General features: G+C 37.5%; 3 protein-coding genes across 3 annotated transcripts in view; 2 read left to right on the top strand and 1 right to left on the bottom strand.

Annotated features, from left to right (window-relative positions):
- The window catches only part of LOC146479183 (matrilin-1-like), an 80,015-nt gene that overhangs the window by 23,846 nt on the left and 40,994 nt on the right, over window positions 1–15,175 (bottom strand). The gene's annotated exons all lie outside the window — the stretch shown is intronic.
- LOC146479186 (uncharacterized) lies at window positions 4,444–5,784 on the top strand. Its single transcript, XM_085111436.1, has 4 exons — window positions 4,444–4,635; window positions 4,767–5,018; window positions 5,148–5,558; window positions 5,615–5,784. Exons 1-3 carry the CDS (start codon window positions 4,575–4,577, stop codon window positions 5,348–5,350), a joined length of 516 nt encoding a protein of 171 aa, XP_084967562.1. The 5' UTR covers window positions 4,444–4,574; the 3' UTR covers window positions 5,351–5,558; window positions 5,615–5,784.
- Window positions 10,606–11,512, top strand: LOC146479185 (uncharacterized). The gene is made up of 3 exons (XM_085111136.1): window positions 10,606–10,797; window positions 10,913–11,164; window positions 11,301–11,512. The coding sequence occupies exons 1-3, from the start codon at window positions 10,740–10,742 to the stop codon at window positions 11,510–11,512; spliced, it is 522 nt and encodes a 173-aa protein (XP_084967262.1). The 5' UTR covers window positions 10,606–10,739.

Genomic DNA, 15,175 nt, shown 5'->3' with positions numbered 1-15,175 from the left:
GACTATAAGAAATCTGAGTATAGTTTGACAAAAGATAAATACACACTGGCACTTTGATTTTTGTCCATTAATTAATGCCTCTCCAAATATTATGAAAACTACCAAAATACCATATCTCGTGCACTACAAACCTGCGATGTTTAAGTAAACTATAAATACTGAAACGTAATAAATAAAAAAAACAAAACAAAACAAAAAAAAAAACAACATTACTTTCGACAGTAATTTTGCCCCTTATAAGGAGAGACAGCCTGCAAACAGGATGGCATCACAGCATGGGAAATTGGCAGGGTCGTAACAGCCCTAAAGATTATTCTTCTTGGTGGCAAAGTCGAAATTTGTTATATGCTGTTATGTTGTTATACCTAACTGCTAAATATAATTTAGTTTTGCTATTATTTATAAAAACATTATTTATTTACATTTTGCGTAGATCATACTGTGTTTCTTCTTACAACTAGCCCCAGTCCCTCGTCGGAAAACAGTTTTGAATTGATCTGTGTAAATTATTCAATTGATTTAAGTTTAGAATGTATGTTGACTAGTATACGAAACGTTAAGTTATATAAAATGCGCAAGTTTATTATGTTTATCACCGCTGTTTGTATTTTATTTCTGATCAAGCTAAGATGGCCCAAGAACAAAAGTATTTTTGAATTGATTTACCAACTGTTTTGTGAAATATCTTTAAAGGGATCTGCACCGATGGTTGGTCGAGAAGGCATAAAAGAACGAACAACAGAACAATGTTTCCAACCCTAAAAAACAATGCAGCTACAGGTAATCAAGGTCTAGTGAAAATAGAGCTTTTGAAAGGTGCCGCTCTGCTGTCTTTAAATTAAACCATTGTGCTGAACCCACATGTCTTTTCAGATTGACGTTTCGTGAAAGTTTAAGGAAAATCATACTGTCAGAAATATCCAACCTTGTATCTAATTAAATTAAGGGGCATTTTGGAGTCCTTACGTATATTTGAGTTTCTCAGAAGTACTGGGAAGTAATAGTTTTGTAACATTCTTGACATTGGCTATAATTCACGTGCAATAATTAAATCCCATAAAACTAACTATTCATTATTCTCTTCGGAAAGTAATTCCTGTTGTTTGTAATGTGTTCCCCAACGTTCACTTTTCTCCAAAAATGCCCAATTACAATACTTCAACTCTTCTTCAACACATATGTAAAACAACGTTTAAAATGGTCAAGAGAGCAACACAGAGAAGTCAATGGTGACATTTTGGTAAGGCATGTTTGACTTGTGTTCATCCTAAGAATTCCTGTTGTTGGTTCATAGCGGGTTATAGTTGGTTAAGAGAGTATTTGGAGTTTTTCTGCTGAAAGTCTGTTGCCTAGGTATCTAATCTTGCGCCCGCCCTCATTTCCTTCAGCGGATTACGTGCATTCCCGTGACGTCTCGTTGAGCGTTCGTGAAGAATACAGTAACGGATTATTATGACAATTTCAATTGAAAATTCAAATTCGATGTGAAAGAGCACACTGAATTGTAATCAGTTAATTATTACAGCAGTGTCCACATTCGCTTTAGAAGGAACCAGGAAATAGCATGAAACATTTTTCTTCTCCTTGGTGGTTCAGTAAACTCGTTTCAATATCAGCCATCGATGTGTCTTCCAGAACATTGCTGTGTACGTGAGGGACTATCATGAGTAGAGAGCATATATCTTCAAATGGTCACAGGTAGGCTTTTACTTTTTGTCACTTTCAGGCAACGATTTCTAAACGAACCCCCCGTTCTTGGTTTTGCGTATCCCCGACGGAGGGAGTTGTGTGTTCAGTAGCACATGAACGAAAATGGAAAATCTGTTCGGCGCGCTCCATCATCGATCATAATGTATTGAAGATGACCTCGAAAAAAAAAATCGTTAACTTAGGGTCAGAACGGTAATGCTCCAAAATTACCGGAAATTTGTGACTCCTTCATTTGGTATGCTTGAGTTTATTTGTTTGCAAATCTGTGTTCATATTTGAGTGATTTCCAAATACATACGAATCTGTAATCAACGCGACGAAATTCAGCCAGATCAATATCTTTTATTAATTTATCGTTGAAGCCCTTGTTAATTAGATGCCGACCAAGGCTAAAATCCTTGCTAAGAGGCTAGCTTGATACTACTCGATCGTGCGTTGTTTGCTGATCAGTTGGAATCGAATTCTCTCTCTTCATTTCCGTCGAGCCGCTGCTAATATTTTTACTTCACTTGCTAAACTTCATTCAACTGCTTCATTCAAACTTCCCAGCTTAGTTATTAAGTAAACCTAGGGAAATTTTGAAGCCAGATTGTGAAAGTAAAGACCGGAGCGAGAAATAAAGGGAGCCTTTCGATTCACCAATATATATTGAAACTTAGTGGTTTAATGCCGTTAACTGGAGTTTTCTGGCCAAGAACATACTGAGGGAACTGAAATCACTGAGCTAACTCGGATGAGCAAAAAAAAAAAAAAAAACATCTCAAAGATCTTCAAAGAAACCACCTGCCACCTGAATAAAACTGGGCCTGAAAGAACCATTTCCGAATAAGTGTTAATATTTTATGGCTGAAGGTCTTTTGGTTTGCCTGACGTAAACTTAGTCGCTGACAATACTGGGCCCCTGGTAGTTAACGGGAGGTTTTTCATGTTGCCAGTCAACTAAAATATCAATATTTATCAGGAATTGAAACTGACAAACTTATCGTTATTTACCAGCGAGCGCGTTTTTCCTAAGCTGTTTCATACTGTAAGCTATTTCATACATTTACGCAAAGCAGTGTAATTTTTCACCGTAATAAATCTTCAGTTTATGCGCAGTGTTGCTTCATGTGCGTTGACGCAGTCTACTAAAACTGACACGTCGAATAATACTTTTGTCTGCCCCAATTTCACCGCTGCGAAATTAAAACGGCTCTTTCTTTTAAATTTAAACCTCTAAGTTTATCTTGAGAATCGTACAAAAAATGACGACGTTTCGATGTTTACTAAATGACATTATCCAGTGAAAATAAGGGGAAAAGTTTACAAGTCTATAAATACAAATAAAACAATGGATAATTAAGTAAAAAGAAGCAATGTTCAGTTAAAGAAAGAACTCCGCAGGGACGGACTCAATCTGTCTGCGCAAGTTTCCGGTCGAGGAATTAAGTTCAAAATCATAGCGAAAAATAAAGAAACAACATATAGAATGATCGTTTAAACAGAGAACGATCTTACGACTGGGAAACATTTTCACGTAGTTTCATTGTTTGGAACTTGTCGCTATAGAAAAACACAATGGCCAATTTATAGTCCATGTTAACTCTCAGTGGTAATGGAAAGATTGGTTTGCTTGACAGTCAACCTGTTTGGCATTGCCATGTAAAACAAGACCCTATAAGTCAGGCAGATTTTCATCCTGGTTATTCTCACAGAAATCGAATGCAACGTACCGTAATTTTTGCCGCCACACGATTTGTAACGTAAAGTATATTGAAATCAGGCTGAGAAAAGAAGGCCTTGACAACAGTATATCAAGTAAAAATGTAACAATTCTAGATCGCAAGTCACGCTAAGTTGTCGATGTTTCTCAGGGAACAGCAAGTTATAATTAAAGCACTTGGGGTAGTTCTAGTGTCTGGGTGTGCGGTTTTCAATAAATTTTAAACTAATAAAAATCTGTCTAATTAAGTTGCATTGGCATAACAAACAACACATAAACAACGAAATGATTTAATCTCGGTTTAAACAAAATGTATAATAGAAAAAGAAAACTCTTCGCAATATCACTTAGTCCAGGAGAGATATTTTTTAAACCAAAAACGTGCAACATCGGCCACTTGGCCAAAATAAAATTCCAGTTTTATTTTATTTATAATCACACGGTTTGTAATAGCAACGCCCCGAAGCACACTGACACAAGGTTCGGCTTCAGTTGTTTCAAAATCATCGTTGAGATAGCGGTGGCTTTAGAGTGTTAGGATTATTCTGAGCTATACCATTCTAATTGTGCCATTTTATTAAACTCTGTCCCCCTGCCTTCTAAATGAGCGCCTTGAACAAATATTGATTTCAAGCTCAGGATTTTTTGATGTGTGTAGGTCACCATATATGATAAGTTTATTCCGTGCCCGTCTGAAGTGTTGCGCGGATTCAAACGTTTCTCTCGACTCGTCCAAGAAGCAGGAAGACAGTTAAAATGTAGTTGTATTTCGATATTTCCTTTTTTGTGTGTCGTTTTTCTTGTCAATATTGCTTTTTTTCTTATTTTACTGGTATATTTATTGAAGGACAGGCAGATGTAATACGTTCAAAGAATTGTGATGATGTCGGATCTAGTGCTGAGCAAGACAGTTTTAGCAACACGTGGTAGCTGAACTTGGACCGCGTCTTTCCCTATCTCTGGCGACACCTAGTAACGGGAAGTTTTTCATGTTAGAATATAATTTCAATATTTATCAAGTCTCCAAAGTAGATGTGAGTCATCCTTGATAGATATAAATTGCCGTGAATTGGAACGTCTGGGCTCAACAAGCTGTTTTGTTGCAACTGAGGAGTTTAATTTTCCAAACCGTCGCCTTTGACTAATAGTCACCTCGATCAAGATGATGCTTTCTGGGTTGACCTTAATCTCTCTTGGTTTGTCTCTTTTTACCACAGCTGTAGGTACGTCTAAGCTCGGTCGAGGATTAGTAATATAATATTCAGATTTTGATATTCCGGCTAACGCTCATATGGTTCTCGCTTTTCTGATTTTATTTATTTATTTATTTATTTATTTACTATTTTTTTTACAGATGCAAAAGCTCAAGAATCGTTGGATGTGAAAATTTTCAATCCAAACTACAGAGCCTCAAAAGAGAAGATGCGCGAGTTGCTAAAGAAAGCAGATCTCGAGAGCCATGGCTACAAAAAAGAGCTTGTCACGAAGATGGTGAGCGAGAACGGGAGTGACAAACAAGTGTTCGAGAAATCCGTCTTCTACTACAAGATTGTGAACTGCACTCGTCTAAAGGAAATTAGCCAAGAGCTGGAAAGCTTGTTGCAAGGTAAAAATCGTATTTCACTAACTTGTTTTCTGTTGAGGGAAAATGGAGGAGAATAAACCCTGGAAAAGATGGTTTGCTGTGCTGATAATTTTAATGATTAATTCTTTTCTCCCATTTTTATATATGCAGATGCGATTGGACCTGAAATGGTTGGGAAGATCAACAAGGAAATCAAAACCAAGGAGCTGACCAAAATGAAGCAATGCAAAATAGGACTGGAGGTTCATTTCAAGGAATTTGGCGGCTGCCGTGACAAGAAGAACAAAAGTCGCCGTAGTAAACGTGGCTGCAACTGGTGCTTGTTATGCTGGAACGCAGAGCTATCGGGCTAAGGCAACATTAGATTTCGGCCATGCTCGTCACATCAGCCAGAAATTTCAACAGTAGTAGCAAGACAAAGAACAAATTAAAAATGCTTCAGAGCAGTAAAAGGGATACTTAAGGTTCAGTTAGGTTCATTTGCCACAACTTAAGTTTAAGTTTAGTTTCCATTTGGATTTACTTACAGTTCAGGACTATTGAGCACTAGTTTCATTTTTGGTGAGTGAAATGTTTTTGGTTCTTTTTCCATATCAAGCAAAACAGAGCAAAACAAGAGAAAAACGGGACGTAAAGTTTAATTCTCTGTGAACTGTTTTTTAGAACTGTTTCTTTTTGATTATCCAATGGTGGCATTGAGTCGCCAGGGATTTAAATAGATTTTAAATGGGATTAAAACTGCTGTATTAGGTTAAACTGAAATGAATAAAGGCTGATTCAAAACTTATTAGATGCAGTTATTGTTTTTCAGCGATCTTCCACCATTAACGTTTTTATAGGTAGGCCCCGAAATCTCAGTTGAAAATTAAAAGCTCCGATTTTAGAGGGACAATCCACCGTTTAATCGCAGATGCAGCGAAACTGATTTTGTACTCTCAAGAGAGACACGTACGCAAAGTGCGGATGGGAAAAATCTGGACCTGCATAAGTTAAATAAAACACCAAAAGGATATTTTAACCGTATCAGGTTCAAGGTTTAGTCCCGAGAAAATCTCTGAAAATTCCTTAAAAACTGTTAATGGTTAAAAATCCAACACTCCATGCTCAAACCCGAAACCTGCAACACCAAAAGACTCTCAGTCTGAGTCTAGACAAACCCAAACAAAACCCAGCCATCCTTATCAAAGCTATCATCATGTCAAAATAACCAAATAATAAAAAAACTCATTCACCTATCAAATAATACCCTACAGCTTAAAAGCTGATTTATTCCATCTTCTTAAATAAACCATTTGTTGTCACGTCGAGACAAACCGATTTTATCAGAGTTGTTGAGAAAGATGTCGTGTTTGTAGCTTCTGATATACAGTCCTTGTATAAAAAGACCTGATCATTAAGGTGTGGAATATGGAGAAAAATTTTTTGATTTTCCTCCCAATATTGTTTGGCCCCGTAGGCAGGTTGGAGCAGTAGGTGTATTTCTGAATGTTAAGTAGTCTGGCCTAAAAACACAATAGTCAAATCACAATGCACAAATAATACAAAAATGAATAATTCTTGCAGAAAATTATAGGTATAATACACAAGTAACTGTTACTTTTTGAAGGTTAGTGATCCATTACCTAGATATGCCTCACTATAAAGTACTTAGAGACAGTACGAGGTGCTACCACGACATTACGATAACAGATTTTTTCCAATTCGATATCAAGTTGTCGGCTCTGAATTGACTAATATGTCACGAATCTTCTTCTAATATAATGCATTCTCATCTTTTTAACTAAACGAAAAAGCTACAATAATCATGGACAAAAGTGTTGAGACAATTTACCAAAACTAACGCTTTCGAACTAACAATGGTATTTTGTATTTGAATGAAAACACCTTTTTCAGTCTGTAGTCACCCCTCCCCTTCCCCCAAACAATGTTGCAAAACACTTCGTAGATGTTTATTTTGTTTCCAACATTGAAAAAGGGGGAGGGGGAAGCTATCTTTCACGAGGGGAGTGAGGAGAATTTACACCTAGGGAAAAAAGGTTGGTAATTTTCATGTGTCTCAACAACTTTTGTCCATGATTGTAGGTATCTAATCTTGCGCCCACCCTCATTTCCTTCAGCGGATCACGTGCATTCCCGTGACGTCTCGTTGAGCCTTCGTGAAGAATACAATGACGGGTTATTATGACAATTTCAGTTGAAAATTCAAATTCGATGTGGAAAAGAGCACATTGAATTGTGATCAGTTAATGTCTGTCATCTCGTCTGAGGAACAAACATCAGGTTTTATTGATATAACATTTGTTTTTAAACTTCATTATCATTGATAGTAGCCTGTCTATTCATTCGCTTTAGAAGAAACTACGAAATAGCTTCATGTTTTATCATGAAACGTTTCTTTTCTCCTTGGTGGTTCAGTAAACTCGTTTCAATAGCATCCATCCATATATCTTCCAGGACATTGCTGTGTACGTGAGGGACTGTCATGACCAGTGATGCATATATCTTAAAGTGGTCAAAGGTAGGCTTTTACTTTTTGTCACATTCATGCAATGATTTCTAAACGAACCCCCGTTTTTGGTTTTGCATATCGACGGAGGGAGTTGTGTGTTCAGTAGCACATGAACGAAAATGTAAAATCTGTTCGGCGCGCTCCATCATCGATCATAATATATTTAAGATAACCTCGAAAAAAAAAATCGTTAACATATGGTAAACGGTAATGCTCCAAAATTACCGGAAATTTGTGACTCCTTCATTTGGTATGCTTGAGTTTATTTGTTTGCAAATCTGTGTTCATATTTGAGTGATGTCCAAATACATACGAATCTGTAATGAACGCGACAAAATTCAACCAGATCAATATTGTTCATTAATTTATCGTTGAAGCCCTTGTTGGATGCCGACCAAGGCTAAAATCCTTGCTAGCTTGATACTACTGCTGGATCGTGAGTGGTTTGCTGATCACTTGGGATCGAATTTTCTCTCCTCATTTCCGTCTTAGCCGCTGCTAATATTTTTAATTTACTTGCTAAACTTAATTTCACTGCTTCAAACTTCCCAGCTTAGTTGTTTTGTAACCCTAGGGAAATTTTGAAGCCACATTGTGAAAGTAACGACTGAAGTGGTTTAATGCCATTAACTGGTGTTTTCTGGCCAAGAATATAAAGGAATCGCTGGATCTATACCAAACAAAATCTCAAAGGACTGCAAAGAAACCAGATACCGGTTTTACAGCCCTTGAGAGAGATTTTTATTTGGCCCAATTAAGGAACATCGTGTGGTTGTGATTTTGCTTTGAAATCACTTTTGCGGCTGCTACTAGGTCGGGAACATAAACCTATTGCAACATATCAGATTGAAATCTGACAATTGTTGGATGCGCTCAGCACTATTGAAAACATTTGGCCTCCTCCACTAGTTACGATACAGCTAACAATACATTTTGTGAACGATTTTTTCAGTACTTTTCTCTGGGCTGAGTAATTCAGGACTAAGTCGTTGTTTAGCGACAAGAGATCAAAACAGAAAAGAGTGTATTATGTAGCATAGCATTATTATTAATAACACTGAGCTATCGTGACATTAACTGGGTTAATCCTGCACCTATGTTTGACTTGTATTTTATCTCAGTCGCTACTTGACAAGAGATAGAATGGCAAGCCAGTACAAATTTAGTAGCTGCTAATTCAGTTATATATCATTTAATTCCTCCGTAAAATGTCGTGACAACTTCAACCTTGTTGAACCTGAGAATAACGGTAATTCATAGGTAACATTTTTGTACTGATTCAGTGTTGTGGAATATAACAACCGAGTGTTCACTCTGTTGGACTTTTTGGCCACTCAGATCTCAACGTCAAGCGTTGTATTCGATATTTGTGCTGTTATATTTACCAGGTCTCAGTCTGGGGATCGATGGACTGAAATGCTACCTGTGCCTGAAAGAACCATTTCCGTAAATCAGTGTAATTTTCCGGCAAAGTGATAAATCTTCAGTTTATGCACAATGTTGTTTCGTGTGCGTTGACGCAGTCTACTAAAACTGACAGGTGGAATAATACCTTTGTCTGCCCCAAATTCACCGCTTCGAAATTAAACACCTACTTCTTTTAAATTCGTTTAACCAAAAAAATCTGCGATAATACATCTTCCAAGTTTATCTTGAGAATCGTGAAAAGAAAGATGACGTTTCGATGTTTACTAAATGACATTATCCAGTGATAATAAGGAAAAAAAAAAGTTTGCAAGTCTATAAATACTAATAAAACAATTGATAATTAAGTAAAAAGAAGCAATGTTCAGTTAAACAAAGAACTCCTCAGGGACGGAGTCATGCAATCTGCCTGCGCAGTTTTCCGGCCGAGGAAGTTCAAAATCATAGCGGAAAAGAAAGAAACAACATATAGAATGATCGTAAACAGAAAAAGATCTTACGACTGGGAAACATTTTCATGTTGTTTCAAAGTTTGGAACTTGTCGCTATAGAAAAACACAATGGCCAATTTACAGTCCATGTTGACTCTCAGTGTTAAGAGAAAAACTGGTGTGCTTGATAGTCAACCTGTTTGGCATTGCCGTGCAAAACAAGACCCTATAAGTCAGGCAGATTTTCATCCTGGTGATTCTCACAGAAATCGAGTGCAACGTACCGTAGTTTTTGCCGCCACACGATTTGTAACGTTAAGTATATTGAAATCTGACAAAAGAAACCTTGACCCTGATATCAAGTAAACATGTAACAATTATCACACTAAGTTGTCGATGTTTCTCACGAAACAGTTAGTTAAAGCAATTCAGGCAAAGTTCTAGTGCTTGGGTGTGCGGTTTTGAATAATCTTTAAACTTATTAAAATCTCTGTCTAATCAAGCTGCATTGAGTCTTAACACATGCATAAACAACTCAGTTTAAACAAAGTTTATAATAGAAAAAGAAAACTCTTCGCAATATCACTTAGTCCAGGAGAGATATTTTTTAAACTATAAACGAGCAACATCGGCCATTTAGCCAAAATAAAATTTCAGTTTTGTTTTATTTATGTATCACACGGTTTGTAATAGCAACGCTCCGAAGCACACACTCAAGCACAAGGAGCACAAGCGTCGGCTTCAGTTGTTTCAAAATCATCGTTGAGACAGCGGTGGCTTTAGAGTGTTGGGATTATTCTGAGCTATACCATTCTAATTGTGCCATTTTATTACACTCATTCCCCCTGCCTTCTAAATGAGCGCCTTAAACAAATATTGATTTCAAGATCGCGATTTTTGATGTGTGTCAGTCACCATATATGATTAGTTATTCAGTCTCCATCAAATTTTGCGCGGATTCAAATGTTTGTCTCGACTCGTCCAAGAAGCAGGAAGACAGTCGTTTTTCGTGTTAATACTGCTTTTTTTCTTTCTTATTTTACTGGTATATTTATTGAAGGACAGGCAGATGTAATACGTTCAAAGAATTGTAATGATGTCGGACCTAGTGCGGCTGAGAAAGAAAGTTTTAGCAACACGCGCGTGGTACCTGAACTTGGACCGCGTCTTTCCCTTCCTGGTGACGGGAAGTTTTTCATGTTAGAATATAATTTCAATATTCATCACGTCTCCAAAGTAGCTTTCAGTCATCCTTGATAGATATAAATTGCCGTGAATTGGAACGTCTGGGCTCAACAAACTGTTTTGTTTCAACTGAGGAGTTTAATAAATTTGCCAAACCGTCGCCGTTGACTGAAGGTCACCTCGATCGAGAAGATGCTTTCTGAGTTGACGTTTATCCTTCTTGGTTTGTCTCTTTTTACCACAGCTGTAGGTACGTCTGAGCTCGGTCGAGGATTAGTAATATAATATTCACATTTTGATACTCCGGCTAACGCTCATATGGTTCTCGCTTTTCTGATTTGATTTATTGATTTATTTTTTGACAGATGCAAGAGCTGAAGAATCGTTGCAATTGAAAATTTTCAATCGGGACTACAAAACCTCAAATAAGCACATGCGTCAGTTGCTAAAGAAGGCAGATCTCGAGAGCCATGGCTACAAAAAAGAGCTCACCATGAAGGTGGTGAGCGAGAACGGAAGTGAAAAACAATTGTTCGAGAAATCCTTTTTCTACTACAAGATTGTGGAGTGCACTCGTTTGAAGGAAATTAGCCAAGAGCTGGAAACCTTGGTGCAAGGTAAAAATCGTATTTTATCGTTCATTAACTTGTTTTCTCTTGAGGGAAAATGGAGGAGAATCAATCCTGGAAAAGATGGTTTGCTGTGCTGATAATTTTAATGATTAATTATTTTCTCCCATTTTTATATTTGCAGAAGCTTTTGGACCTGAATTGGTTGGGAAGATCAACAAGGAAATCAAAAGCAAGAAGCTGACCAAACTGAAGCAATGCAAAATAGGACTGGAGGTTCATTTCAAGGAAGGCTGCCGTGACAAGAAGAACAAAAGTCGGCGTAGTAAACGTAGCTGCATACCTTTTAGTAGTGGATGGTGCCTGTTTTGCTGGGCCTGCGATGCATCGAGCTAAGGCAACATTAGATTTCCGTCATCCTCGTCACATCAGCCAGAAGTTTCGGCAGTAGTGGCAACACAAAGAACAAATAATAATGCTTCAGAGAAGTAAAAGGGATACTTAAGGTTCATTAAGGTTCATTTGCCACAACTTGAGTTTAAGTTTAGTTTCTATTTGGATTTTTAAAAGTCTTTTTCCGGTCGCACTACTAACAGTTCAGGACTATGGAGCACTAGTTTCATTTTTGGTGAGTGAAAAACAGGACGTTAAGTTTAATTCTCTGTGAACTGTTTTTAGAACTGTCGCTTTTTGATCATCCAGTGGTCACCGTGGGTAGTGAGTCGCCAGGGATTTAAATAGATTTTAAAAGGGATTAAAACTGCTGTATTAGGTTAAACTGAAATGAATAAAGGCTGTTTAAAACTTATTTGATGCTGTTATTGTTTTTCAGCGATCTTCTACCATTAACGTTTTTATAGGTAGGCTCCCGAAATATCACCTGAAAGCTTATTAATTTCGTAGCAAAAATAAATCGGACCAATCATGGTTAAAAAACAATTAAAAAAAAAAATACACCACTCGCAAAAAAATCGATAGAGCGCTGCCAAAATGAATGAGATGGCACTAAAATGAGCGAATTCCGACCTATGCCATCTAATAACGTGTTTATTTTTTATGTCCTGTTTTAGCATAAACAGGGTGAACTGGTTTGCGAAAAGCCCTTCCGCTACCTAAAATGATCACAGTTAAAATGACACGGGGGGATGATAGGAAAAATCGCCGAAAACTAAACAGTTTTCTTTTTAATTTTGCATTTACAAACAAGTGAATAAGTATTCAGTTCATCCTTTTTAATTTGATTAATCGTTAAAGTGCTTGCACGAACGCCTGATATAAATCTTCAAACGAAAACAACTCAGTCCTTCAAATCTCTGCTCTCATAACGTGGTATTCAGCTACAAAAGTTCGCTTTCGTAAAAGACTTTCAATGCGCATGTTGCCGAACTAATTAAGCGAGTGAATTAAAACTTGTTATCAGTGGTTGAAATCAACGGTACAGCCGGGATTGTGAGGTGCTTTCGTTTGACAATTTATTTGGAATTACATTGTCTTTCACTATAAAGCTTAATGGGACTAGGTTAAGGGATAAGAATATGATCGGGAAACAGAGAAACGGGGATCAAAGATTGATTTGAAGTAAAGCCGTACATTGGTGGGTGTACCCAAAAGAAAACTCAATCTAGCAGAATAAATCACAGAATACTTGCCTTAGCTTTTGGCGAACTTTCGAGCAATTTATTCGACTTCTGAAGTTTACTTCAGTTTCACTTAACAACGGTAAAAGAACGATAATTTCCGTTTTTAGAGGGACAATCCACCGTTTTATCGCAGATGCAGCGAGACTGATTTTGCACTCTCAAGAGCGACACGTACGTAAAGTGCGGATGGGAAAAATCTGGACCAGCAAAACACCAAAACTATTTTTTAACCTTATCAGGTTCAAGGTTTAGTCCCAAGAAAATCTCTAACCATTAAGAGTAAATGTCCCTAAGCATCAAATATAATCGTCAAATCGCGGACACAGCTCAAAATTCGATTTCGCTCATACTTTTTCCATAGATAGGCCTTTGACCCAAACTAAACAAAACAGGGTTAGTTCGTTTTAAAATTCGTTTCCTTAAGAGTAATTTAATAAAAACGTTTGCGTTGGTTTTAAGGCTAATTTGGATCGAAATTTCACAATATTCATAGCATTCTAGTGTTCGTTAAAAATACACTGTAAATCTTCCTTTGCTGGAACTTTATAGTTTGGTCTCTAGAAAATTCAGCAGTGATAAGAAAAGCGGTTATTTTCTTCCTTAACAACGGTCATGGGTTTTTTCTTGAAGCCACCTTCGATACTCTTTTCAAATAGTTTTGAGGTACCTTAAAATAACTCCCTAAAAATCATGTCGGTACTCCAAACTAGGACCTCAAACTATACTGCAGATACAAATAAAGGATAGATGTCAAAAGTTATGCTGGCATTTTTTTGGGATGTCGGTTAGTTGTGTGATACGACTTCATTGAAGTTTGCTAATATGACAAATTTGCCGACGGACGCCATTTTGAAAACTAAGGGGAAACACTAAAATCAGGAATCCGGAATCCGGAATCCGGAGTACGGAACAGAAAACTGGACTCCGGATCCAGAAGAATCCTCAAGATTGATCAATTAGATTGTACAAAAATTGTCTGAAAATGTTATATTTTTCGATTTGTGGCACCAGAGAAAAAATCTAATTAAGTCATTATTTCCCGGAAATGAAAAATGATTGGTCTCACGGTTAAAACATTTAAAAACGATCGAGCGTACAGTAAAGAAAAGAAATTTGATAGTCTATATCTTCATTTTGAAACTATGTTAAGGTTTTCTGGAGACAATCTTTGTACAACCTAATTGTTGAATCTTGAGGCTTCCGCTGGAACCGGATTCTGGATTCTGGATTTCGGATTTCAGATTCCGGATTCCTGCTTTTAGTGCTGCCCCTTTGGAATGGGTTTCCTGGAGAACCAGACACTGACTGAGCATGTATTTGAGTTTGTTTGTTTGTTTGTTTTTTTGTTTTTTTTTCGAAAGCGTCAGTCCAAAATTTCCCTTTTTTGGTGGTTCAAATATCCAAGAATAAAATGTTTCGGGACTACTACATATTTTCACATATCCGACAAAGAAATGGATTGAAATAAGCTTACCTGTTTGTATCAAATTACCCTTGTCGAAGGGCCGTTTCTCACAGTAAACGTCACATGGCCTTCCGTCATTACTTTACCCCTTCAATTTACCTCAAGACGGCAGTATAAGTCCAAAGTGTATTGAACTCCATAATGTCTATGATTATGTACCTGTTCTGTCCAAAACGGTGTGCTGTGGCCCGCGGCAATCGTGAAACCGTAGCAATGCCAAGTATTGTTTGAATACGTGCCTCGGTTAAAGAGTCTCTTGCAAAGTGAAGAAAGCAAATCAGTCGAAACGAAACTCGAAATGGAATAAAAACAAATATCATGAAAGGATAAATGCCGTCATTACATCGAATTCGAAGGAAAGACAGTTATCTCGCAAACCCGGTTTTCAGTTTAATAAAACTTATTTACTGAAATGAACAACCTTTCGGAGCCGACTCTTTTCTTTCATGTTTCCGAAATGCGGCTGTTAACCGAAAGCTGATACGTCTGGTCAGAGGAAGGAAAATGTCTTTCTCTCTTTTGGTCGGTGGCGAATGTGGATGTGATTCAAGAAGTAGGATTCTGTCGTCTGGGATCCTACCTCTTGTGTCGTGCAACAAGAGTGTATCAGGTCACAAAAAACTGTTGAAATTTAGTGGCTGTGAAACGGAAGTCGAGCTCATACTAGCAAGAAGTGCCAGCCTGTTTTCAAACACCGCCGAACATCCAGGAAATGACCATATGTCCCTTGCACCGTGAACGTTTGGGTATTGGTTGGCGGTAATCTCGTACCCTGATCTCAGTCGGTTCGGGAATGTCGAGATTAGGTTGGCGATCGATAAAGTCATGCAGCTTGGCGAGCGAGAAGAAGTTATCAAATTGTCCAGTTAAAATGTTGAGGGAGCTTTGTGAGAATCTGGGATTAAATGTGGATGGAACTTACCGTTCATTGATCTGCTTACCCAGCTTGTTGGG

This window comes from Pavona decussata, unplaced genomic scaffold (genome assembly GCF_977016875.1).
Source record: "Pavona decussata unplaced genomic scaffold, jaPavDecu1.1 SCAFFOLD_61, whole genome shotgun sequence".
In the NCBI taxonomy this organism is placed as follows: Eukaryota; Metazoa; Cnidaria; class Anthozoa; order Scleractinia; family Agariciidae; genus Pavona; species Pavona decussata.
This window is presented reverse-complemented; position numbering and strand designations above follow the sequence as displayed.

Coding starts and splice junctions, on each gene's coding strand:
- LOC146479186 (XM_085111436.1), top strand. CDS start 4,575: ATGATGCTTTCTGGGTTGACCTTAATCTCTCTTGGTTTGTCTCTTTTT. Junction 4,636..4,766: donor TCTTTTTACCACAGCTGTAG/GTACGTCTAAGC, acceptor TTTTTTTTACAG/ATGCAAAAGCTCAAGAATCG. Junction 5,019..5,147: donor GCTGGAAAGCTTGTTGCAAG/GTAAAAATCGTA, acceptor TTATATATGCAG/ATGCGATTGGACCTGAAATG.
- LOC146479185 (XM_085111136.1), top strand. CDS start 10,740: ATGCTTTCTGAGTTGACGTTTATCCTTCTTGGTTTGTCTCTTTTTACC. Junction 10,798..10,912: donor TCTTTTTACCACAGCTGTAG/GTACGTCTGAGC, acceptor ATTTTTTGACAG/ATGCAAGAGCTGAAGAATCG. Junction 11,165..11,300: donor GCTGGAAACCTTGGTGCAAG/GTAAAAATCGTA, acceptor TTATATTTGCAG/AAGCTTTTGGACCTGAATTG.